At 53.2% G+C, this 24,883-nt stretch overlaps 1 protein-coding gene across 1 annotated transcript in view; it reads left to right on the forward strand.

The window, feature by feature from the left end:
• The window catches only part of Hspg2 (heparan sulfate proteoglycan 2), a 98,406-nt gene that overhangs the window by 67,738 nt on the left and 5,785 nt on the right, over window positions 1-24,883 (forward strand). The window contains exons 45-86 of the mRNA XM_051173524.1: window positions 485-610; window positions 699-851; window positions 928-1,070; window positions 1,330-1,465; window positions 1,550-1,704; window positions 1,971-2,121; window positions 2,801-2,946; window positions 3,036-3,171; window positions 3,822-3,973; window positions 4,101-4,236; window positions 4,335-4,486; window positions 5,111-5,246; window positions 5,412-5,563; window positions 5,932-6,070; window positions 6,155-6,306; window positions 6,762-6,897; window positions 7,011-7,162; window positions 7,862-8,000; window positions 9,169-9,320; window positions 9,486-9,630; window positions 10,717-10,862; window positions 11,168-11,309; window positions 11,809-11,960; window positions 12,317-12,458; window positions 12,583-12,723; window positions 13,297-13,431; window positions 13,551-13,732; window positions 14,325-14,520; window positions 14,726-14,905; window positions 15,156-15,416; window positions 16,610-16,814; window positions 17,892-17,989; window positions 18,426-18,692; window positions 20,165-20,274; window positions 20,441-20,588; window positions 20,668-20,784; window positions 21,594-21,705; window positions 22,922-23,066; window positions 23,147-23,246; window positions 23,444-23,553; window positions 23,674-23,782; window positions 24,736-24,834. Of these exons, the coding sequence (XP_051029481.1) occupies window positions 485-610; window positions 699-851; window positions 928-1,070; window positions 1,330-1,465; window positions 1,550-1,704; window positions 1,971-2,121; window positions 2,801-2,946; window positions 3,036-3,171; window positions 3,822-3,973; window positions 4,101-4,236; window positions 4,335-4,486; window positions 5,111-5,246; window positions 5,412-5,563; window positions 5,932-6,070; window positions 6,155-6,306; window positions 6,762-6,897; window positions 7,011-7,162; window positions 7,862-8,000; window positions 9,169-9,320; window positions 9,486-9,630; window positions 10,717-10,862; window positions 11,168-11,309; window positions 11,809-11,960; window positions 12,317-12,458; window positions 12,583-12,723; window positions 13,297-13,431; window positions 13,551-13,732; window positions 14,325-14,520; window positions 14,726-14,905; window positions 15,156-15,416; window positions 16,610-16,814; window positions 17,892-17,989; window positions 18,426-18,692; window positions 20,165-20,274; window positions 20,441-20,588; window positions 20,668-20,784; window positions 21,594-21,705; window positions 22,922-23,066; window positions 23,147-23,246; window positions 23,444-23,553; window positions 23,674-23,782; window positions 24,736-24,834 (6,186 nt within the window). The remainder of the gene's footprint in view (window positions 1-484; window positions 611-698; window positions 852-927; window positions 1,071-1,329; window positions 1,466-1,549; window positions 1,705-1,970; window positions 2,122-2,800; window positions 2,947-3,035; window positions 3,172-3,821; window positions 3,974-4,100; window positions 4,237-4,334; window positions 4,487-5,110; window positions 5,247-5,411; window positions 5,564-5,931; window positions 6,071-6,154; window positions 6,307-6,761; window positions 6,898-7,010; window positions 7,163-7,861; window positions 8,001-9,168; window positions 9,321-9,485; window positions 9,631-10,716; window positions 10,863-11,167; window positions 11,310-11,808; window positions 11,961-12,316; window positions 12,459-12,582; window positions 12,724-13,296; window positions 13,432-13,550; window positions 13,733-14,324; window positions 14,521-14,725; window positions 14,906-15,155; window positions 15,417-16,609; window positions 16,815-17,891; window positions 17,990-18,425; window positions 18,693-20,164; window positions 20,275-20,440; window positions 20,589-20,667; window positions 20,785-21,593; window positions 21,706-22,921; window positions 23,067-23,146; window positions 23,247-23,443; window positions 23,554-23,673; window positions 23,783-24,735; window positions 24,835-24,883) is intronic.

Below are 24,883 nucleotides of genomic sequence, written 5' to 3' on the forward strand. Positions count from 1 at the left end.
CTTGTTGTGATCCGAGTCTGGCCCCAGGGATACCCCTACATGCGCTAGGCTCTTAAGAAGCAGGGGACAGAGAGGGACAAACTGTGTCTCAGGCCTCCTCAAGTGTACGCTAGGGGAAGTGTAATTGAGGAAACCCTAGCAAGAGAGCAGAAACAAGGCACTTGTGTGTGGTGATGCGTGCCAGCAGTGAGAGTGATTGGAGGGATGGGAGGGCACAAATGGGAGCCTGCAATCCCAGCAATTGGAGGTTGAGGCCGAAGCACTGTACAGCCAAGGAGCCTGGGCAGCATATTGAAGCCGCCTCTGAAAAAGGGTGACTGCTATAGGCAGGCCTTAGATAAGGAAGCAACAAGGCCCATGAAGTTTTCAATGCTCTGGCTATGCCGGGCTAGAGCAGAAGCCGAGACGGGCAAGGAGCTATAGGTATGAGCTGGAGAACAGTCCCCAGCCTGATCATATCTCATCCTTGCTTCTCCATTGTTAGTCTCGGGCACCTCAACCGCCCCTGTGGTCTCCATACACCCGCCACAGCTCACTGTGCAGCCTGGACAACTGGCTGAGTTCCGCTGTAGTGCCACAGGGAACCCCACCCCCACTCTGGAATGGACAGGTGAGGCCATGATGGCTTTTTTGGGTGAGGAGGACAGGACAAGAGTCAGACCAGTCCTGGGGTGTGCTGACCAGTGTCTCCACACCAGGAGGACCTAGTGGCCAGCTTCCTCAGAAGGCTCAGATCCACGGTGGCATCCTGCGCCTGCCAGCAATCGAGCCCTCAGATCAGGGCCAGTACCTGTGCCGCGCCCTCAGCAGTGCCGGGCAGCATGTAGCTAGGGCCATGCTTCAGGTGCACGGTGAGAGGGCGGGGCTTGAGGTGGGGGTGGGGCTGGGGAGGCTCAGAGAGGCATCTTCACAGGGTTCTGTCTGCAGGAGGCAGTGGACCCAGGGTCCAGGTGAGCCCCGAGAGGACCCAGGTGCACGAGGGCCACACAGTCAGGCTGTACTGCAGGGCAGCAGGAGTGCCCAGTGCCAGCATCACCTGGAGGAAGGAGGGAGGCAGCCTGCCGCCACAGGTGAGCCAGCCACCTGTCCCTCCATGTTCTCTCCCTCCTCAGGATTACTGCTTAGATCCCGTACCCCAGTCATGCTTGACCCCCACTCACCCCTTTACTGCCTGATTCCAAGGTGCCCAATTCCATGTGCCTCTATCCTAATAGTTCCCAATTCCATGGTCTTTGGAGTCCCACTGGGCCTTGGTGTAGGACTTGTTCCCTCCAAGTCTGCCCTAGCGGACTCCCTCCCAAGTACCTGAGCACTCTCTCCATGTGCTAGGCCCGGTCAGACAACACAGAAATCCCCACGCTGCTCATCCCAGCCATCACACCTGCTGACGCTGGCTTCTACCTCTGTGTGGCCACCAGCCCCACAGGCACCGCTCAGGCCCGCATCCAGGTGGTCGTCCTCTCAGGTATGGGGCCTCCTCTGGGGCTAACATTATGGGTAAGGTGAGCCAGGCCTCCTTTGAGGTATGCTCATCCCACTGTGCTCACAGCCTCAGGGGCCAGCTCGGGGTCAGTCAGGATCGAGTCCTCCTCGCCGTCTGTCACTGAAGGACAGACTCTTGACCTCAACTGTGCAGTGATGGGGCTGAGCTATACCCAGGTCACGTGGTACAAGCGAGGGGGAAGCCTGCCTCCCCACGCCCAGGTAGGATGCTTTTCCAGCCTGGGCCTGGGGGACTGGACAGAGACACTAGCTGTGAATAGCCTTAGGGTGTGGGGGGTTTGGGTGTTCCGGCTGCCGAGCTCTCCTGTGCTCTAGGACCAGGACAGTTTCCTCCTCCCTCCTGGCTCCCAGCCTAGTGTGAATGGCTCAGAGTGGAGCCTGTGAGTTGGATGACTGAACTACTGGGGCTCAGAGGCAGTGGTAATCAGAGCCCCATCCTCACTTACCTCTGCCTCCACCTTGACCAGGCCCACGGCTCCAGGCTGCGGCTCCCCCGGGTCTCTCCAGCAGACTCTGGAGAATATGTGTGCCGAGTAGAGAGTGACTTGGGCCCCAAGGAGGCTTCCATTGTTGTTTCTGTCCTTCACGGTGTTCATTCGGGCCCCAGCTATACCCCAGGTGAGGTGCGAGCCAGGCTGAGAGGGCCAGAGCCATAGGCTCTCCCAGCTGCAGGGAAGGACGCTGTGATCTCTTCAGGGTCGTCAGGATGCAGAGGCTTCCTGTTACTCTCTGCTATCTGCTCCGGAAGCCGGAAGTCTTTGGGTAGAGTGGAGGCTGACCCAGCTTGCCTCAAGCCCCATAAGTCTCTACCTGCAAAACACAGTGTTGGCTTTCACTCTGAGCGGGGAGTTAGGCTGACCTGGGTTCAGATCTGGACTCTGTCCCTTTTTCAACCTTGACTTGGTTCTTCGACCTCTGGTAACCTCGTTTTCCCGCTCTGAGTAGACTGTGCCATTTGTAGGTTATCCTGCTGGGTATGGGTGTGGTTTCAACACCTGTCAAGTCAGAATGTGCTTAGCTCGATGGGAGCTGTGAAGCTATCAGGGTGTGCTTAGGTGACATGGGGCCCAGGAAACATGTTGGGAAACTATGGTAGGTGTTCTGAAAAGGGAGTAGCTCATTACCGTGCATCCTATTGCCTGGCCTGAGAGACATCTTGTCACCTCAACCAAGGTCACAAGGGCAGATGAGCCTAGAGCCCTGGAGCTGGAGGTGGGGGAAGAGAGATGCTCATGACTCTGTTCAGGGTACCAATAAGGTTCAAGGCTAGGCCTCTAACCACCCTCTCTGCGTCCAGCCACTGGCAGCACCCCACCTATCCGCATTGAGTCTTCATCCTCCCATGTGGCTGAGGGGCAAACCTTGGATCTGAACTGTGTGGTGCCTGGCCAGGCACAGGTGACATGGCGTAAACGTGGAGGCAGCCTTCCTGCCCGGCACCAGGTACAGCCACCCCAGGGCCAGCCTGCTAGAGAGGATGGATAGGAACACTTTGGGCCCTGTTTAACCCTCAATCCTCCCCATCCACACAGACCCACGGCCCCCTACTGAGACTACACCAGGTGTCCCCTGCTGACTCGGGCGAGTACGTGTGCCATGTGGTCCTTGGCTCTGAGCACGTAGAGTCCTCTGTTCTGGTCACCATTGAGCCTTCCGAGTCCATCCCTGGTGAGTGGCTCCCACTGATACAGAAAGCTGTGAGAGGCAGAAGTATTCCAGGGAGTAATGTCACCATCTATGGCTCCTACTGCTGCCTGGGATGGTAGGCCACCCAGCCTCTGGCTTTAGGCAGACTGCTTTGTCTGAATGACCCAGATTTCCCATCATGCTATCCCTGGCCATGTCACTACCTTGGTTTCTACTCCTGCTCCTGCCTCCCCTTCTCCACCCTAGCCTTACTGCCTGCCTGTCTTCTTTCTCCTCCTCCTCCTCCTCCTCTTTCTTCTTTTGAGATAGGGTTTCCCTGTGTAACAGCACTGGCCCCTGGCTGTCCTGGAACTCACTCTGTAGATTAGGCTGACCTCGAACTCACAGAGATCCGCATGCCTCTCCCTCCCTAGTGCTGGGACTAAAGGCATGCACCACCCCACCTGATGCCTGCCTGTCTGTCTTACTTACTTACTTTGTCTCTCTTTCCACTTTCTGTGAGATCCTCCTCCTGGATCCTCCAATACTTACTGAGCTGAGGCTTCAAGCCAGGGCTGTCAAGTGTCTGAAGTGGGGGTCTGACCTCAAATTACAAGGCTGAGCCAGATCCAGGAGGGAATTCCAGTCCTGGATCTTGGGAAGTATCTATGACCTCCCCCTTGTCCCTACAGCCCCTGGACCTGTCCTGCCTGTCAGAATTGATTCCCCATCCTCCACAGTGGCTGAGGGTCAGACGCTAGAACTCAACTGTGTGGTGGCAGGACAAGCCCACACACAGGTCACATGGTACAAGCGTGGGGGCAGCCTGCCTGCCCGCCATCAGGTACTCACTCCTAGAATGTGGGAGGGTCCATGGGTGGGAAGCTATATGGGGTCACAGCGTGGCAGTCAGGGTGGGCCCCACGCTGGGCTCTGGGAAACCCTCTTATACTGCTCCCATGACTGTCCAGGTCCGTGGCTCCCACCTGTACATCTTCCAGGCTTCCCCAGTGGATGCTGGAGAATATGTTTGCCGAGCAGGCAATGGGCAAGAGGCCGCCATCACAGTCAAAGTCACAAGCAACCAAGGGGCCAACTTTGCCTACCGTGAGTAGCCAGTCCACTTGGCTGGGCTGAGATGGGGGTGGGTAAGGGGAGGCTGGGGTGGCTTTAGAGAATCTGTTTGATTATCACTTTTCCTCCAGCCCCGGGTAGCACGCCACGCATTCGCATTGAGCCCTCTTCCTCTCGTGTGGCTGAGGGGCAGACCCTGGATCTAAACTGTGTGGTGCAGGGACAGGCCCATGCCCAAGTCACGTGGCACAAACGAGGAGGCAGCCTGCCTGCCCGACACCAGGTAGAGGATAGAGGGCAAAGGAGCCAAGAAGAAGGGGGAATTCTGGGTGGGGAAAACTGGTGGCACGGGGCCCGTCACCCTGGTGTGTCCTACTGTAGCTAGCCCACCCTAGGTAGGAACTGCATCTATCACCCAGGCTTGTGACCTTAGGCAAGTTGTTCAACCTCTCCGTGCTGGTAGGCTTGGGGTCTATAAGGAAATAGTCCCTGTCTTCAGAGTTGTCTCTGGACCAAGTTCAGCTCTCAGGGTCTCAGCTTGCAGAAGAACTGAACCATCATTGCAACTCATCAGCTTGTGTGCTGGGGTTTTCAGCCTTTTGACCCCACTGACTGTGTGATGCACTATTTGATGTGCCCCTGGGGGGGGGGGTTACAGTCATTTGATAACCACTGCAGAGGGTCTTGACTGGGATTGGAGAGTATGCTTAGCACTGACACAGTGTAGGAAGATGCATGCCAGTTCAAGGGCTTCTCCCAGCATCCTCCACTCCTAGCACAAGACTGGATTGACCCAGACCTAATGGGCAAGCCCTGGGGCTCACAGAGGGATGCAGTTTGCAGATTGTGGGTGTTGTGTTGGGGGTCCTGGGGGGATTCTTCCCTGATGCCACCCTGTCTCGGTCAGACCCATGGCTCCCTGCTGCGGCTGCACCAGGTGTCTCCTATCGACTCAGGAGAATATGTGTGTCGGGTGGAGGGAGGACCTGTGCCTCTGGAGAGCTCTGTCCTGGTCACCATTGAGCCTGCAGGCTCTGTGCCTGGTGAGTAGCCATGTTGGGAGGGGATGGAAGACAATCCATTGCAGCCATGACAAGACCCAGAGGCAACACTGCCTTCCATGCCTCCATGAGTCCAGTGGGCTCCCTGTCCCCACTCATACCCATCTCTCATCTGCTGGAAACTGACACTCGGCCCTCTGTTGCTAGCACTCGGGGTCACCCCTCCAGTCCGAATCGAGTCATCTCCCTCCCACGTGGCAGAAGGGCAGAGCTTGGACCTGAACTGCCTTGTTGCTGGGCAGGCTCACCCCCAGATCTCCTGGCACAAACGTGGGGGCAGCCTCCCTGCCCGGCATCAGGTAGGAAGTGGGAAGCAAAGGAAGGGCCCAAAGAGCCCTTGCAGCTGGGGAATAAAGAGTACAGACTGTGAATTCAAGCGTATTGTAGTTCAGATGCACTCACCATCTGCTGGGCAGCATTGGGCCAGTTGCTTGACCTCTCTGATTCTTGAGGTCACCTGTCAAACGGACTTCCTGTCAACAAGCGTGACTGAGTCTCTGCAAGCCCTGTGTGCAGTCAGGTGTCAGGCTCAAGGAGACTTAATCAGTCATAACCTGAACAGCCCCTAGCTAACTGGGCTGGGAGGGAACCAGGCAAGGGAAGTAGAATCTGGTGGGTGGCCGCCATGCTGGTCTCGAACCCGGCACCTCTATTCCCCTCCTCTCAGATACATGGCTCCAGGTTGAGACTGCTCCAGGTGACCCCGGCTGACTCCGGGGAGTATGTGTGCCGTGTGGTCAGTGGCTCAGGCACCCACGAAGCTTCTGTCCTTGTCACCATCCAGCAGCGCCTCAGCCCCTCCCACTGTGAGTATCTTAGAGAGTACAGTGACTAGCGGAGGCTGGGAGGGGCCCAGCTGCACCCTCAGCTTGCATTCTGTCTCATCCCAGCCCAGACCGTGGTGCACCCTGTTCGCATCGAGTCCTCGTCACCCTCAATGGCCAATGGGCACACCCTGGACCTGAACTGCCTGGTGGCCAGCCACGCCCCCCACACCATCACCTGGTATAAGCGTGGAAGCAGCTTACCCAGCCGGCATCAGGTACAGAGTCAGTAGATAGGACAGCAGTCTAGTAGGCAGTCCAGAGTGGATTCTAGCCCTTAGTCCTGCACTCATTCAGTCACTTAGCAAACACTGATCATCTCTGCTGGGTAGACTTGAACTGGTACTGGGGTATAGACTGATCCTGCCGGCCCTGGTTCAAGCTCTTTGCCTGGCACTGAAGCTGACATGCTAAATGACAGGAGGGTGTGACAGGTGGGACCCGCTGTGGGGGCCCAGCAGGCCTTTGGAGGGGTGAAGTATAGGAACAGCATGAAGACTAGAGGCTCCTCCCACAGGACCCAGAGGGTGCCACACCAGGACCCTCAGGAGGGCACGGAGGCTGCTGCCGGGTCTCCACACAAGGTCGGGGGGGGGGGGGCTTCCAGGATCTGATGCCTGCAGGGACTATGATACTCAGGTTCTACCTCAACCCACTGCCATCTGTCCTTCAGATCGTGGGCTCCCGCCTCCGGATCCCTCAAGTGACCCCAGCGGACTCCGGAGAATATGTGTGTCATGTCAGTAATGGTGTTGGCTCCCAGGAGACCTCACTCATTGTCAACATTGAGAGCAGAGGTCCATCCCATGGTGAGAATGTGGTGAACAAGGGGCTGGGAAAGTGAGTGTTGGGGAGACAGAGGTCCCCAGTATTGTCTCTATTGTCTAATTGCATTCTCTCCCCTCCCCTGCTCTGTTCCCAGTGCCCAGTGTCTCCCCACCAATGAGGATTGAGACTTCATCTCCCTTAGTGGTGGAAGGGCAAACCTTGGATCTGAACTGTGTGGTGGCTGGGCAGCCCCAGGCCACTATCACGTGGTACAAGCGTGGAGGCAGCCTGCCGCCCAGACACCAGGTACTAAGAGGAACTGAGGCAGTGGGGTGGCCCTTTGATCTCTCAGGATCTCTCAGGATGGCGGGCTCCTTCTCACGCCCAGTGTACTCCAGCAGTCTGGACTGTGGGAAGACAAAAGGCAGCCTCACCAGAGCTAGGGATGTAGCTCAGTTGGTAGAGTGCTTGCCTGGCATGAACACCCCCTCCCTAGTGCCACATAAAACCAGAAGTTGTGCTGTGTTCTCAGGAGGTGAAAGCAGAAGGGTTAGAAGTTCAAAGTTATCCTCCGCTGTTTAGTAAGTTTCCCAGACCATTCTGGTCTGTGTGAGGACCTGAGTTCAAGTCCCAGCACTCATATAAGAGGCCAGGTATGGTCCTGTACCTGCCTGTGATCCCAGCATTGAAGTTGGCAGAGACAGGGTGTCTCTGGGGCTTGCTGGCTACCAGCTGAGCTGGCAAAACATCCCCAAGTTCACAGAGAGACCCTGCCTCAAAGGAACAAAATGGCCATCCTCTGGCCTCTACACACATGTCCAGACACGTGTATCAGCACAACCACACCCAAATTCATACACATACATACACACTCACAAAAGCACACACATTAAAAAAAAAAAAAATAAGATAGCCTCAGAAGGCCTGTCAAGGGAAGCTGGAGCCAGTGGGGACCCTGTGGCTGCTGACCCCCAGCCCTGTCTGTCTTATCCCCACCTGTCCCAGGCCCATGGCTCTCGTCTGCGGCTACACCAGATGTCAGTGGCTGACTCGGGCGAGTATGTGTGCCGAGCCAACAACAACATTGATGCCCAGGAGACCTCCATCATGATCTCGGTCTCCCCCAGCAACAACAGTCCCTCTGGTGAGTGTGACTCCTGATCCAGGAAAGGGATAGGGAAACACAGTTCCCTAGGAACAGGAGCCTTGAGTTGTAGCCCACAGACCTGGATGCAGGTGAAGGCAAGGGTTCACAAAGAGTGTCTGTGTTCAAATACTGCTGTGTTACTCCAGGACTGAATAAGCTACACTTTTTAGCCTCAGCCTCCTTGACAGTGAAATGGCAATACAGATCACTGCTGTCTCTCATAAGGCTAAACTGTCTAAAAAGCTCTCACTAGCCTTGTGGGGTAAAGCCAGGCCTGATGGCAAAGGCCTATAATATCAGCTATTTGTGAAGTAAGGACAAGAGAAACCAAAAGTCCAAGGGCAGCCTATACACCTTAGTGAGACTCTATCTCAAAACCAAAGTAAAAAGAGGGCTGGGGCTGGGGCTCAGTGCTCAGGTTCTTGCCTAGCATGCAAAAGACCCTGGGTTCAGTCCAAGCTCTGCAGAAGACAAAGCAGAAAGTAATGTGGCTTGTAGACTGGAGAGAGTGCAACCAGTAAAGTGCTTGCCCCATTCACACTAGAGCTCACATAGAAAAACTGGATGTGGCCGGACAGTGGTGGCACACACTTTTAATCCCAGCACTCAGGAGGCAGAGGCAGGAGGATCTCTGTGAGTTTGAGGCCAACCTGGTCTATAGAGCAAGTTCCAGGACAGCCAGGACTCTTATATAGAGAAACCTTGTCTTGGGAAACCAAAAAATGAAAGGACAAGATTTGTCCTCAAGAGGCAAGAAACAAGCAGATCTCTATGAGTTAGAGGCCAGACTGGGCTGCAAAGTAAAACCCTACCTCCAAAACAAATAAATAAATGAATAAAATCAAAATTGATGGCTCTGAGAAATAGAACCTAAGGTTGATCTCTGGCTACTACACACACACACACACACACTCATTTTATACTGAGCATCTGTAAATAAAAATTAAAGTCCACATAAAAGGATGTTTCCATCACCCCAGGGTATGGAATTGTGAGGGTTAAGTGAGCTGGTCAAGGATGTGGGCCCTTAGAGCAGTGCCTGGCACCCTGTTGGTGCTTGCCAGGGGCAGTTGAGACTACCCTGAGCTATGGGTTTTCTGTTCTGTGGATCCTAAACCCCATCTGAGAATCTAACCCAGGCCAACCTGCTCTCCTCTATCTTCAGGCCCAGCCGGTGCTACACCCATCAGAATCGAGTCCTCGTCTTCAAATGTGGCTGAAGGGCAGACCGTGGATCTGAACTGTGTGGTCCCTGGGCACGCCCATGCCCAGGTCACTTGGCACAAGCGAGGGGGCAGCCTCCCTGCTCGTCATCAGGTATAAAATGGAAAAGAAATGAGAGAAATACTGGCTGGGAGTCCTGGTTTGCTCTGCCCAGGAAGGAAGCATGAGACCCTGTAGGGGTGCCTGGCTGCCAGCCTTCCAGGCCTCTTGGTTGACATCTTATCCCTGCTCCTCTGTCTTTGGCCCACCCCTGACCAGGCCTATGGCTCAAGGCTAAGGCTGCACCAGGTGTCCCCTGCTGACTCGGGAGAGTATGTGTGCAGAGTTCTAAGCAGCTCTGGGCCTCTGGAAGCTTCAGTCCTGGTCTCCATTACAGCACCTACCGCTAATGCCCACATCCCTGGTAAGAATCCCTGCATGGGTCTGGAAAAAGACGAGGGAGGGAGAATATCTGCTGAGTTGGGCAAAAGAAAGGCCCTGAGAGACCTGGAGACAACAGGCATCTGATCCCAGACTTCTGCCTCCTGTCTCTTGCTCTCCCTCGCTGTTCCAGAACACAGGGCCAGGCCAGATGGAATGGGTCTTTTCTCTCTCACGAGCTTGAGAACACAAGCTTTCAAGTGTGGTATTAGTGGACTTGGGTCTCAGTGTCCCCACCTGGAGATGTCACACAAAGAACTTTGCCTCTCCACATTGCTGTCCTTAATGGACAAAGGACATTGGGGTTCTTGCTAGTGGGGTTTTTACCCTCTACTATCTCGATGTATAGGCAATCTAAGAGGCCCTGAAAGCCTGAGCTTGCCCTGTCGGTTGTTAGAGATCATTTGAGATTGCCTTGATGAGTGTATCTACTAGTTGTGGTCTATTAACAACTGTGGCACCTCAGACCTGTTGTGGTTTGTGGTAGTTATCACTAGAGTGGGGCTAAGGACTAGAATGTTTTAAAAGTGATCCAGTTAAAGGAAAACACAGAAACTGACAGTGGGGGGGAAGGGGACCCAGGCCTGACGGGAACTGATCAGATGTGACATCCGTTGCCCAGATCCAATCCTCCTGATGTTCATGTTAACCGCTTCTCATCCTGTTAGCCCTGAGGATGAAGGTTCTCCATTTTTCAGCTGGGGAAATGGAGACGCAGAGGTAGAGGTAGCGTCCCAAAGATCACACAGTACATGGCCATGCTAGGAGCCGAGCTCTTGCAGTCTGGCCCCAAGATCTGCCTCCTTAGCTACCACCTACTGCAGACAGGGAAGTGTCAGTGACTCTGTGGAGGGGCCTGGCACAGTGACTCTGGGAGCACAAGGTTGCCTGGGGGTGGGGCTAGGAAAAAAGAGGGGCCCCCATCCCCAAGGAGTCCTACCCTCCAAGTCTGAGTGTTGTGGAAAGGGAAAGAAGCCACCCGGCCCCTTGAATCCAGTGTGCACGGAAGGGCACCTGGGAGAGACTGAGCAGCCTCAGCCACTGACCAGTACCTGTGCCCTGGCCCCAGGTGGAGTCCCACCCATCCGCATCGAGACCTCTTCCTCCCGAGTGGCTGAGGGGCAGACCCTGGATCTAAGCTGTGTGGTTCCTGGGCAGGCGCATGCCCAGGTCACATGGCACAAACGTGGAGGCAGCCTGCCCGCCGGGCACCAGGTACAGAGCCGAAAAGAGCAGCATGTGCCCCTCTTCCTCAGCCCCAGTGATCATTTCCAGAGCCCATCCCTGAAGGGAGGGTGGCCCTAGCAGTGGGTGACAGTTTGGGAAACATTTACAGCCACTAAAGACAAGCATTTGCAAACAGGCTGGGCTCAACAGGGTTAGCACCAGTACCCAGCCATCTCCTCAAGACCCTACTTTCTAAACTCTACTGTCTATTGCATAGGAGGCAGAGCTGTGTGGGACAGGGCGGGGCATCTAGAGGCATCACGGTTCTTCCCCTCCCTCTGCCCTCTATGCAGGTCCATGGCCACATACTGAGGCTGAACCATGTGTCCCCAGCGGACTCTGGCGAGTACTCATGCCAAGTGACTGGCAGCTCAGGTACCCTGGAGGCTTCTGTCCTGATCAACATTGAGTCTTCTAACCCCAGCCCTATCCCTGGTGAGTGACATGGAACAGTGGGCGAGGTTGGGGTGGTGCTTTCCTGGCCTTGCTTTTTCACTTAGGGCCTTTATTTCGGTTTTGTGGTTGTTACTTTTTTTTTTTTTTTTTTTTGAGATAAGGTCCCACTCTGTAGCCCTTACTGGCCTCAGACTCATGCTACTCCTCTTTCTCTGCCTCAAGTTCTGGAGTTACAGACAGTTGTAGTTGTCAGCATACCTGGCTAGGCCTGGCATTGTTCTTGGGGCATTGGCATTCCTATGGCTGAGGATCAAGCCCCCACCCAGGTCAAAGCTCCTGTGTCTGGATCACTAGTCCTTCAGTCACCCTCAATCAGTGGGAACCCAGCCCTGGTTCTCAGCAAGACACTTCAAACCCAGGGACGGGACACCACCTTTGTTGATGTGGCTCAGCCATGTCCCCTCTAAGAGGATCACCACAGTTGGGTCCTTGCCCTCACCCCAGGAGCCTTGACCATTCCCCATCTCTGTCCCTGCAGCCCCAGGACTGGCCCAGCCGATCTATATCGAGTCCTCCTCCTCCCACGTGGCTGAAGGGCAGACTTTGGATCTGAACTGTGTGGTCCCTGGGCACGCCCATGCCCAGGTCACATGGCACAAACGAGGGGGCAGCCTCCCTGCACGACACCAGGTACTTGGTCAGGGTGGGGAGAAGTCCAAGGCAGGCAAGGTCTTCTCCTATAGTTTCCTCTGCACATAAGCCTCATGCAGACTCCAGCATTCGTGGGATCATGGGAAACAGGTGTCCCATGGGGAAGTGTGCCCCAGACCAAGAGAACAGTTGCTGAAAGACTTTCTTCCTGGAGTTGCTTTACACCTAGCATTCGAACCCATGTGCCCCTCAGTAAAGAGAATTGGGTCAGACGAGAGATTCTGCACAGGAAGCTCCTTCAGCCCACAGCTATAGGCCTAGCTACTATGCCTCACTTGGGAACTTACCTCATCTCCAGAACCCTTGATGGCTTCCTTCTCTTCCTCTCCTGTCAGACTCATGGCTCCGTGCTGAGGCTCCACCATATCTCCCCTGCTGACTCCGGCGAGTATGTGTGCCAAGTGGCTGGTAGCTCCCGCCCTGAGCATGAAGCTTCCTTCACAGTCACAGTCCCACCCAGTGCAGGATCTTCCTACCGTGAGTATGGGGAATGCCGGGAGTGGGGACGGGGGCTTGGAGCCCAGGTAGGCCCTACCTGAGTGGAGCCAGCCCATCCAACTTTGCCTAGAATCTGACCCTTGGGTTCCATCGTTCCATCCAGGCCTCAGGAGCCCTGTCATCTCCATTGAGCCACCAAGCAGCACAGTGCAACAGGGCCAGGATGCCAGTTTCAAGTGCCTTATCCACGAGGGAGCAACACCCATCAGCCTTGAGTGGAAGACCCGGAACCAAGAGCTGGAGGGTGGGTGGCCGGCTGCCTGGGTTGGAGGCAGGAGGGAGGGCCATCTGGTGTGAGAGACAGGATGGGAAGCTGGGTCCGTGCCATATTCTCGAGTGCCTCTGAGTGAGGCTTGAACCCATCCATTAGTGATGGAGCAGAACCCAGGAGACTCCAAGAGCTCCCACTTACGGCATCTGTGACTTTAAGTCCTGTGCCCAGGCACAAAGCATCGATAGTGGGCTAGCCTTCCCTAGCCTTCCCTCTCTTAGTGTTGATGCCATAAAATACCCTGATGAAAGCAACTCCGGGGGAAATAGGACTTAATTTCAGGCCACAGCTTGGGGGTGCTCCACAGTAGGAAAGTCAAGGCAGCAAGAACTCAAAGCAGCTGGTCATGTGACATCTACAGCCAGGAAGTAGGGAGGGAGGGGTGAATACCACTGCTTAGCTCACTGTCTCTTTTCATACAGTCCAGAATTCTCTGCCCAGGGGATAGCTTTCTCCACAGTTAACCTAATGTCTCCTGGATGGTCCTAGATCCTGTCAAGCAACAGCTAACACTAACCACCACACTTTCCCAATGCAACCCCACAGACAATGTTCACATCAGCCCCAATGGCTCCATCATTACCATCGTGGGCACCCGGCCCAGCAACCATGGAGCCTATCGCTGTGTGGCTTCCAATGCCTATGGTGTGGCCCAGAGTGTCGTCAATCTCAGTGTGCATGGTGAGAAACACCAACCCATGGCTCTGGTCCTCTAAGTCAGTTTCCATATAAGAATGGTATTCAGCCATGGACTGTGACTCGTATGTAACCCAAAGCTCTGCGTATCATTCCTCCCTCAGGGTCTCCTACGGTTTCTGTGCTCCCTGAGGGCCCTGTGCATGTGAAAATGGGTAAGGACATCACCCTGGAGTGCATCAGTACTGGGGAACCCCGCTCATCCCCCCGTTGGACCCGACTCGGCACCCCTGTCAAGTTGGAGCCGCGGATATATGGACTCATGAATAGCCATGCGATGCTGAAGGTGAGATTGGGGCTGCCCCATGTCTGAGTCATAGGTCCTTCCTAGGAACTGACTGAAGCAGGTGTCTAGAGGGGACATAAGTAGATGGATAGGTAAGAGGAGGTTGGTGAGTAGATTGGAAGATGGGAGAAGAGAGAAGGAAAGGAAGAACTAATTAATGGCTCAGAAGCCTGGATGGATGGGTAGCTGAGTGATGGGTAGACTGGTACCTAAGCAGATGGGTAGACTCATGGAAAAATGTGAAAGTGAATCTTCGAGCAGCACAGAGAGGAGCTGAAAGCAAAGGAAGGCATCTGGGCATATAGCTTAGTTGGGAAAGTGTTTGTCCATCATGCACCAAAATCCTGGTTTTGATTCCCAGAACCACATAAAAAAAATCCATGGTGGCATAGGCCTGTACTTGAAGCATTCAGGGTATTGGAGGCAGAAGGATCAGGAGATCAAGATTGTCATCAAACATAGAGTTCAAGGCCAGCCTGGGTTACATGAGACCCTAGCTCAGAAAACAAACACAATAATCAAAATACAAAGGAAAGGATCAATATCAGTGTTCTTTGCTGGGCACCTCCCAAACCAGACTGTTTTCTTCTAGATCTCATCAGCTAAACCATCGGATGCAGGCACCTATGTGTGTGTAGCCCAGAATGCCCTCGGCACAGCACGGAAGCAGGTGGAGGTGATCGTGGACACTGGCACCGTGGCCCCCGGTGCCCCCCAGGTTCAGGTCGAAGAAGCTGAGCTGACCTTGGAGGCTGGACACACGGCCACCCTTCACTGCTCAGCCACAGGTGTGGTGTGGTGGGGGCCCCACAGAAAGGCAGAGCAGTGCTGCTCTGGGGCTTGAATTCATCTGAAGATGATGCCATGTCCCAGAAGCATCCACTTAGCCAGTCCCATGGAGGAATAGGTCACTTAGAACCTTTTCCTATCACCCACACACACTTGATTGATCCCTAGAACAACCTAATGACCAAGCCATCTTCAACCCCATAGGCAACCCCCCGCCTACCATCCACTGGTCCAAACTGCGTGCCCCCCTGCCATGGCAGCACCGGGTAGAAGGCAACACACTGGTCATTCCCCGGGTGGCCCAGCAGGACTCAGGACAGTACATCTGTAATGCCACCAACTCTGCTGGGCATACTGAAGCCACTGTTGTACTGCACGTGGAGAGTAAGTCTCCCATACCCTTTCCTTGGACTTAGGTCAGTGTTGCATGGAGGTCTATGTTCCCCTGCCAAGCTCCTCTTTGGACAGAACCCCAGCTTCCCTTTCCATCTAGATGACTCCAGAGCCTGCCCTGGCTGCCATCCATGTCTCCTCTTGGGTCCTAGGAGCTTGAATGCATTATCTGGATTCAGCTACCTACTGTGACCCTGACCTCTGCTCTTTCCCACCTGATCTCTGTATGTGTGTCCTTCAGGTCCTCCATATGCCACCATAATTCCAGAGCATATCTCGGTGCAGCCAGGGAAGCTGGTTCAGCTGCAATGCCTGGCTCATGGCACACCCCCACTCACCTTCCAGTGGAGCCGTGTGGCTGGCATCCTCCCTGAAAGGGCTGTTGCCAGGAACGAGCTGCTGCGCTTGGAGCCCACAGGCCCTGCAGACTCTGGCCGCTACCGCTGCCAGGTCTCCAACAAGGTGGGCTCAGCTGAGGCCTTTGCCCAAGTGTTGGTACAAGGTAAGCAGCTGGAATCTCAGTGGAAAGCCAGGGGTCAGCTTCCCTGTGGACCTTTTCTTGACCAGCATGTACACTTGGGATACATTGCCTTCAGCTGTTACCCATCTTCAGTGTCCTGCTCTAGGGCCTGAGGTAGCTTCCTTGTCCAGGAAGACCTTTCCTCCATTACTGTTCTCAGCTCCCTTAGCTTTGTATTTGCTAGGAAAATTACCTCACCTGCCACAGAGGAAGGACACTCAATGCAAGGCCTGGACCCTATTGTCCCAGAAGCCCTGAGCTTGTCCTCCACAGGCCCAAAGAAAGTGAAGTAAACACTTGACTGAAACGGCATCAATAAATAACAGGGCCACCTCTGACAGGGTTAGGACCCCAATGTATCTATGAAGACTCTCACATAGCCACATAAGCCTTTGGACACAAAAGTTCAAAAGCAGCAGAGCACCTAGCTTACTGTTCAAGAGCCTGGACTGTGGCCTCAGAGAACGTTAGCTAAGTTAGCTGATGTTGAACCACAGTGTTTTTCATATGTAAAGAGATAGGGGAAAAAAGTGTCTCCCTTCTGTCCATTCATCTCTTGGGCCACTTTCCCTATCCAAGGGCCCAGATTATGAGAGGAAAAGTCCAGCCCCACACTCCATACTGGTCCTTATGTGCATCAAATGATTGACCGTGAGAACAAGTAGATGAATGGATCTGTATTTAAAGGACTATCAGAAGAACATCTCTTGAATGTTGAGATGAGGGTATGCTGGTACCTGGGTGTTTCAGGGACATGGTGCATACATTTGTACAGAAGAACCTTAGGTGTCCTGTGTGATGCTGTGGACTTTAGCCCCAAGCTCATCAAGATACTAAGCTGAGGTAGCACTTGAGCCTAGGAGTTCCAGACTATTCTGAACTATTCTGAACAACAGAGGAGAGACCTCATCTCAAAATCCTATACCTACAACCTCATGCCCTGAGCCTGGGGGGTATGACTTGTGCTTGTTTAACTTACACTGAGTCCTGGGTTCAATGCCCAACACCACATAAACTAGATGTAGTGACATGTGTAATCCCAGCATTTAGGCAGGAAAATCCAGAGTTCAAAGTTCAAGGTCATTCTTAGCTACCTAGCAAGTCTGAAGATAGCCTCTTGCTATATGAGATCCTATTGCAATAAAATAAATACTAAATCTCATGTATCTCCACAGGCCCTTCTGGTGACCTCCCTGACACTTCCATCCCAGTAGGATCCACACCGACTGTGCAAGTCACTCCTCAGGTAGAGACCAAGAATGTGGGGGCCAGCATTGAGTTCCACTGTGCTGTGCCCAATGAACGGGGTACCCACCTTCGATGGCTCAAGGAGGGAGGTCAACTGCCTCCTGGACACAGTGTACAGGATGGAGTCCTCCGGTGAGTGGTGGTGGGTGTGTACTGGACTCAGGTACCCCCTCTCCCAGCCTAACCTCAGTGGAACTGAGTCACTTTACCTGCCTATGGGGCCCACAGCAGAGCAATTCTCTGAGCCTTAGTTCTTACAGTGGTCAGTAAGTTAGGAAATTGAAGGCTGTTCTCTCTAAAATACTTAGTGCTTTCTTGGAGCCTGGAAGGCCATCTGCTAACAGTGGCCTGCGTTCCTTCTATTCTGGTTTGGTTTGGGTGTTTTGTTTTTTGGTATTATTTGGTTTTGGTATTTCTGAGACCAGGTCTAATTGTTCAGGCCAGCCTGAAACTTACTATGTGGATCAGATTGGCCTCTTAACTAGCTGTGATCTTCCTGCCTCAGCCTCTCGAGTACTGGGATACAAATGTGAGTCACTGTGTCCAACTCTGTGTTCCTACTATTATTAAAGGCAAGAAAATGGGGCCAGAGATCTACAGCTCAGTCACTGCGAGACCTTAAGTCAATGTAACAGAGAGTCTTAGAGCAAGAAACCTATGCCTGAGACGGGCATGGTAGCCAAGCCTCGTGGCACAGGCTTGTAATAGGGAGGCTACAGAATGAGTTAAGGTTGGCCTGGACAACTTAGTTGAGAGCATGTCTCCAAACAAAGTGAAAATCAAATGAGAATGTAACTCATTGGTAGAGCACTGGCCTGGCATGTGTGAGGCCTTATCTATCTATCTATCTATCTATCTATCTATCTATCTATCTATCTATCTATTCATGTATTTAAGTGTATACATGTCTGCATATATACTTGCCACCACGTGTGAGTGTGTGTGTGTGAATGTGTGTGTCTGTGTGTGTGTGTGAATGTGTGTGAGTGTGTGTGTGTGTGTGTGTGTGTGTATCAGAGGACAGTTTGCAGGAGTCAGTTCTCTTCCACCATGTAGGACCCAGGGATTAAACTCAGGTCACCTGACTTTGGGGCAGGTGATTTTTACACAGTGAGTCATCTCACCAGCTCCGTGGTCTGTCTGGTTTGACTCACATAGTTGCAAACATTTTCTATGGCTACTTCTGACATCACCCTTCTTTCTTCTCAGAATCCAGAACATAGACCAGAGCTGCCAAGGGACGTATGTTTGTCAGGCCCATGGGCCTTGGGGACAAGCCCAGGCCAGTGCCCAGCTAATTGTTCAAGGTAGGAGGTGGCTTCAGACCTGTGCTAAGAGCGGAGCCAGAGAAAAGAAAGGGGTGGTGGTGGGGTCTGCCCCTGCTCCCCAGGAAAGCCTGTAAATGTGCATGATAAAGAGATTTACTGTCTCCTTGCTTGCACCTTGCACGGAGACAAGTATTGCTAGGAAGGAAAGAAGGGAGATGGGTGGACAAGTGGGTGCTTGGCAAAGCAGTAAAGACTGAGTTAGCAGCTGCTTGAGTGCATGAACAAACAGAAGCTTACCAATTGGATGTGTGAGTGGTCACACACAAAGCAAGCCAGGAGATGGCTGAATGCCTAGAGCTCCCTCTAGGTGGTCCTTCTCCCAGACTTGACCTCCTGTGGCCTGGCTCATCACCCTGTCTCTCCCCCAACCTTGACCTCCTGCCATCCTGGCTCACCACAACTGCCTCTCCTCCAGCCTTGCCCTCAGTTCTCATCAACGTACGAACCTCTGTGCACTCCGTGGTAGTCGGCCACTCCGTGGAGTTTGAGTGCTTGGCCCTGGGTGACCCTAAGCCTCAGGTAACTTGGAGCAAAGTTGGAGGACACCTAAGGCCTGGCATCGTGCAGAGTGGAAGTGTCATTAGGATTGCCCATGTGGAGCTGACTGATGCAGGACAGTACCGCTGTGCGGCCACCAATGCTGCTGGTACCACCCAGTCCCATGTGCTGCTGCTCGTACAAGGTAGAGACTACTAGGGACTATGGAAGGGACAGGGGAGGGACAGGACCTTGAGGTGCTGCCAGCTCCATCTTGCTACATTGCTCATTTTGTGCTATCCTGGGGAATCTCCTAGTGTTTATATTTAAGGAATAGCTCTCCCAGCAAATAAATTAATGCAAGTAAGTGTTTTGTCTGAGCAGGCTGCATGCCAAAGACTATCAAGAAGAAAAAGTAGGCCTGGTGTGGTGGTGCATGCCTTCACTCCCAGGACTCTGGGGAGGCAGACAGGAGGCTTCCTGGGCTTGCTGGCTCCAGAGGCATAGGCAAGGCAATTTCTGTGAGTTTCAGGTCAGCCTGGTCTACATATCAAGTTCCAGGCCAGTTGGGGGTACATAGTGAGGCTCTGTCTCCAAAAAAAGGAGGAGGAGGAAGAGGAGAAATAACCCTTACTCTAATGGAGGAGACCCCCTATCCTAGTCTAATGGGGGAGATCCATACCCAAGTCCAATGGAGGAGACCCATACCCTAGTCCAATGGTAGACTTTACAGAAACAGACAGTGTAAAATCGAGTGTGGTGACACACACTTGCCATTCCAGCACTCAGGAGACTGGGAAAGAAAGATCTTGGGTTTGAGGCCAGCCTGGGCTACAAAACATCTCAAAATAAATAAATAAACATGCACCTATAATCCAATATCTCCAAGGTGGAGGCAAGAGGAGTCATAGGTTTACAGCCACCCTAGGTTACATAGCGTGGGTAGAGGCCAGTCTGGGCTACAAGAGACCCGGCCTTTTTTTTTAAAGGGGGTGGAGACAGGGTAAAGGAACTTGCTGCCAAGCTCCAGGATTCACATGGTAGAAAGAGAGAACCAAATCCTGCAAGTTGTCCTCTGAGACCTCCATACACATACATGGCATGTGCACACTTACACAAATATAAACACAAATAAATAAGTGTAGTTTTCAAATAAAAAGACACCATGGTATGCAGTATACACAACCCTGTTTTTTGGTTTTTGGTTTTTTGGTTTTTCAAGACAGGGTTTCTGTGTTGCTTTGGAACTAGCTCTTATAGACCAGGCTGGTCTTGAACTCACAGAGATCCTCCTGCCTCTGCCTCCTGGGTGCTGGAATTAAAGGTGTATGCCACCACCGCCCATCCAAACCTGTTTTCTTCAAAGGCGGTTCCTTTTACCCCGGACTCTGAGACTTACTTCATGCCCATTCAACTGCACTGTCCTAGTGCGGCCTTCTCAGGCCCCTGCTGTAAAGATGTCTGCTCAGGCATGAAGTGGTATCAGCTGGCCTGGGCCTGAGCTGCATCTCTGCCTGGTCCTCTCTGTCCAACCAGCAATGAACAGCCATAGTCCACCCCCGTTCATGCAGTGGGTGCAGTACCTCTCCCCCAGAGTAAAATGAAGACTAGAAAAGCATAAGGCAATACACATTTGGTGGATGCCATCACACGAGTGACCTCTGTCTGTTCCCTCAGCCTTGCCTCAGATCTCGACTCCCCCAGAGGTCCGAGTGCCTGCTGGCTCTGCAGCAGTCTTCCCATGCATGGCCTCAGGTTACCCGACACCTGCCATCACCTGGAGCAAGGTAAATGTTGGGCAAGTGCCAGCCGATGTTCCTCTAGGCCAGGCCCAGCTCTGAGCTAGCTCAGTACCACAGGACCTGGTCAGGAGTGAATGCCCAATTTGAAGATGGGCCTGGGGCAAAGTAGGGGCATGAGCCAAGGCCAGGCCTTCAGTGCCAATGTTTGTAGGTGGATGGTGACCTGCCACCCGACAGCCGCCTGGAGAACAACATGCTGATGCTGCCATCAGTTCGCCCCCAGGACGCCGGCACCTATGTGTGCACTGCCACCAACCGGCAGGGCAAGGTCAAAGCCTTCGCCTATCTGCAGGTGCCAGGTAGGCCAACTCCAGCCATGATTGGCAGCACGTGCTAACTCACCCACAGGTGTCTTCTCTGACAGTCTTCTCTCTGCAGAGCGAGTGGTACCCTACTTCACCCAGACACCCTACTCCTTCCTGCCACTTCCCACCATCAAAGATGCCTACAGGAAGTTTGAGATCAAGATTACCTTCCGGCCAGATTCTGCAGATGGTAAGCAAGCACCTAGTGAGTCTGGAGGCTGGTGTAGGGTGGGGACCGGTCCCTTAGAGCTGTCATCATGGTAGGAACCCTGGCAGAACCCCTGTTCTGTCCAGAGCCCACTGGGTTTCTCTTGCCTTCTTGCTTTTCAGTCCCTCTTCTGTGACATTCTAGCCTCTACCAGGCCCTGCTGTATGGTTGCCTTGGTGCTCAGCTCTCCTGGCCCATCTTCCTGTCCTGCTCAGTGTTTTTTCTTGTCTGATGGACTTCTCTCTCTCTCTCTCCCACTCTCTCTTTCCCCTCATCCTCTCATCTTGCTGGTCTCTCACTTTCACTGCCCAGGCCTCCTTCTCTACTCAGGTGAGTTTCTGCCTTCCTCTCCTCCTTGAGACACACCCTAAGGATGCATGCCCAAAAAGGTCATATCTCGGAGCTCTTAGTAAGACTCTTCTCCTTGGGTCACTGAACCTATGATTGAGGTTCCTGGCCACATTCCAGAGTGAGGGATCATGGAAGAGAAAGGTTAAAGGCAGTGGTCCCCAACTTGTGGGTCATGACCCCTTTGGGAGAATTGAACAATCTTTTCACATGCCTAAGACCATGTGCATATCAGATATTTACATTATGATTCGTAACAGTATCAAAATTATAATTATGAAGTAGCAACAAAAATGTTTTTATGGTTGAGAGTCACCAAAACATGAACTATATTAAGGGGTCACAACATTAGCAAGGTTGAAAACCACTGGCTGAAGAGCTTAGGTGAGTGACAGAGGGCTGGTGACCAGAGGGGTGGCTGTTCACACCGCTATGCCCTCCAGGGATGCTGCTGTACAATGGGCAGAAGCGGATCCCAGGGAGTCCCACCAACCTGGCCAACAGGCAGCCTGATTTCATCTCCTTTGGCCTCGTGGGCGGAAGACCTGAGTTCCGGTGAGATTTCTACCTCCCTATCTTCTAGGAGGGATAGACTGGGCACTGGACACAGGATTTAGTTGGACATATTCTGCTTTAGGCTGAGTTACACTATGGTGAATCTGTAGACAGAGTAGTTATGACTACTACTGTTGATGGCCACTCAGTCGATTGGAGGAGGCACCATCTCCTGAGCAGGCAGAGGAGGGATCTTCTAATGTAGGCAGGATTCATTCATTCATCCATCCATCTACTTGTTCATTCATTCATTCCTTTCATCCATCATCTACCCCATTCATTCATCCATCTACTCATCCATCCATCCGTCCATTTATTCATTCATCTACCCATCTATCCATCCATCATCCATCTATCTATATATTCCATTTATCCACACACCCATGCATCTATAGTGAGATACCCCCTGCCTGCACCTGTTGCACTGACGATGCCATTTGGGGCATGGGCACAGGCAGAGGTGACCTGTGGGAGGCTAGGTCTGGGGTCCCGGACCCCAGTTCTCTCTCTTGCTCCCAATTGGGTCACGGAGGGCAGCCGGTGTGGATCCTCGGAGCAGGGACTTGTGGTGATCATGTGCATCACCTGTAAGTGATTTCTCCCTGTATAAAGTTAATCTACATTTGAGCCAGCCCTGTGAATCTTGTGCCAGACACATTATCTACTTCATCCATCTTCTTCCATTCATTCACATCACCAGTTATCTACTTATCCATCCATCCGCCCATCCATCCATCAGTTCATCCATCTATTCATTCATCTTCTCACCAATCATTCATCCATCCAGTAATTACTTGCTTGACGCTTGCCATGTGCCAGGCACTATTGCAGGTATGAACAGAACAAATCAGATTGTTTCCTATAGGAATGTCCACTCTAGTTAGGGATACCAAAACATAACAAAAAAGCAAGGTCACCTCAGAGGCAAATGCAGTCAAGCAAGTACTAGGCTGCAGGGCCTCAGAGCAGAGAATTCTCCTAGTCCTAAAAGCCTTCTCAGGAGATGCTCCCAATGAAAGGCAGTGATGGAGAAAACTTTTGGAAAGGGTGAGGATAGCTTGGGCTGGGTGATGAGGGAGAAACAAGCAAAGGCAGGAAGTTCAGAGCGAGGGCCACAGGGAATGATGCCTTTCCTTTGGCCCTCATTGTCTAACCTGGGCCTGTCTGACTGTGCTTTAAAACCTCTCTCTTTCCCCTGCCCCACCCTACGGAGCAGATTTGATGCAGGCTCTGGCATGGCCACTATCCGCCACCCCACACCACTGGCCCTAGGCCAGTTCCACACTGTGACCCTGCTCCGAAGCCTCACACATGGATCCCTCATTGTGGGCAATTCGGCCCCTGTCAACGGAACCTCCCAGGTGAGACCCAGCCTGTCCTGTTTCCAGTTCCCAGCCAGTACCTGCCCCAATACCTGGACCTGACTTACCCACCTCCACAGGGCAAGTTCCAAGGCTTAGACCTCAATGAGGAGCTGTATCTGGGTGGCTATCCTGACTATGGTGCCATCCCCAAGGCTGGGCTGAGCAGCGGCTTTGTAGGTGAGCCTTCCTTCTCCCCCCACCTCCCCAGCTGGTGAGCCTTCCTTCTCCCCACCTCCCCAGCTAAACTTGCCTGGCTGGTTATAGAACCCCATGAGCCAAACGGGGGGCACCATAGATGTGGACTACAGCTGGCCAGCTTTCTCTTCCCTCCATTTGCTCATCCTGCCTCCCCCCAATCCTGCCCCGCCCTCCAGGCTGTGTACGTGAGCTGCGCATCCAAGGCGAGGAAATCATCTTCCACGACCTCAACCTCACAACACATGGCATCTCCCACTGCCCTACTTGCCAGGACCGACCCTGCCAGGTGGTTCTTCCTGTACTACTCCCCAGCCGCCCTGAGCCATGACTTGCCCCTGGGTGGGGGGACGGACAGGGAGGGAGAGATCTGTGGTCTCCTTGGCTTGATGTCTGTGGTGCTTTGCAGAATGGGGGCCAGTGCCATGATTCTGAGAGCAGCAGCTACACGTGTGTCTGCCCTGCTGGCTTCACTGGCAGCCGTTGTGAGCATTCACAAGCCCTGCACTGCCACCCAGGTGAGTACCCCACCCTAACTCTCCATTCTTCCTCCTCAGGAACTTAAGACCCCCTCCCATAACGGTAGCTAACTCTCTGTAGCCCAGACACTACCATCTGTGCCTCTGCTGCCTCTCCATCCATGCCCTGCACTCTTACCCAGGTGCTCTCTTTGTGTGTGTATGTATGTGCTGCGATTGAGCCCAAGGCCGTGAACATGCTAGACAAGTGCTCTGCCACTTAGCTACAGCCCTGACCACATCCCCAGTCTTACTACTGCAAGCTGGTCATGGTGGCACACATCTATAATCCCAGGACTTGGGTGACTGAGACTGGAGGATTACCGTGAGCTCCTGGCAAGCCTGGGTTATGAGTGAGGCCCTGTCTCAAAGGCTCTGTAAACAGGGCTGGGAACTTATCTCAATGGTTAGAGTATCTGCCTAATGTTTGCATCCCCAAGGCCCTGTGTTCAGTCCCCAGCACCTCATAAACTAGGTGTCCTGTGCATGTCTATAGTCCCAGCACTTGGGAATTGGAAGCAGGAGGGTCAGAAGTTCAAGGTCATCAGATTCCTAGAGACTTTGAGGCCAGCCTGAACTACATGAGACCCTATTTCAAAAAGCAAACAAATCTAAACAAAGCAAAAAACATACTGGGTGGTAGCATTTAGGATCATGTACTAGTTCAAAGCCAGACTGAGCTACCAAGTGAGTTCCAGGCCAGCCAGGGCTACAAAGCAAGACTGCCTAAAAGCAAAAACAAACACAGGTACAGTCACTCAATGCCACAGTTGTCCCTCGGGGTTCTCTGTCCTCTCCGACAGTATCCTTTGTTTGCCCCCACTTTGGACCCGGACAGTCCTCCTAGGCTGGCTTGGCCCTAAGAGCCAAGGTCCCCAGGAGTGTGAGAGCAGAGTTTAGGTAGCAGAATCTCCCTGCTAAGTCATCTCCACGCCTCTTCACTATGCCTCCAGAGGCCTGTGGGCCCGACGCCACCTGTGTGAACCGGCCAGACGGCCGAGGCTACACCTGTCGCTGCCACCTGGGCCGCTCAGGAATGAGGTGTGAGGAAGGTGAGTGTTCTCTATGATGGCTGGGAACATTATACAAGGCACAAGTCCT

Source organism: Phodopus roborovskii, unplaced genomic scaffold, assembly GCF_943737965.1.
Source record: "Phodopus roborovskii unplaced genomic scaffold, PHOROB, whole genome shotgun sequence".
NCBI lineage: Eukaryota > Metazoa > Chordata > Mammalia > Rodentia > Cricetidae > Phodopus > Phodopus roborovskii.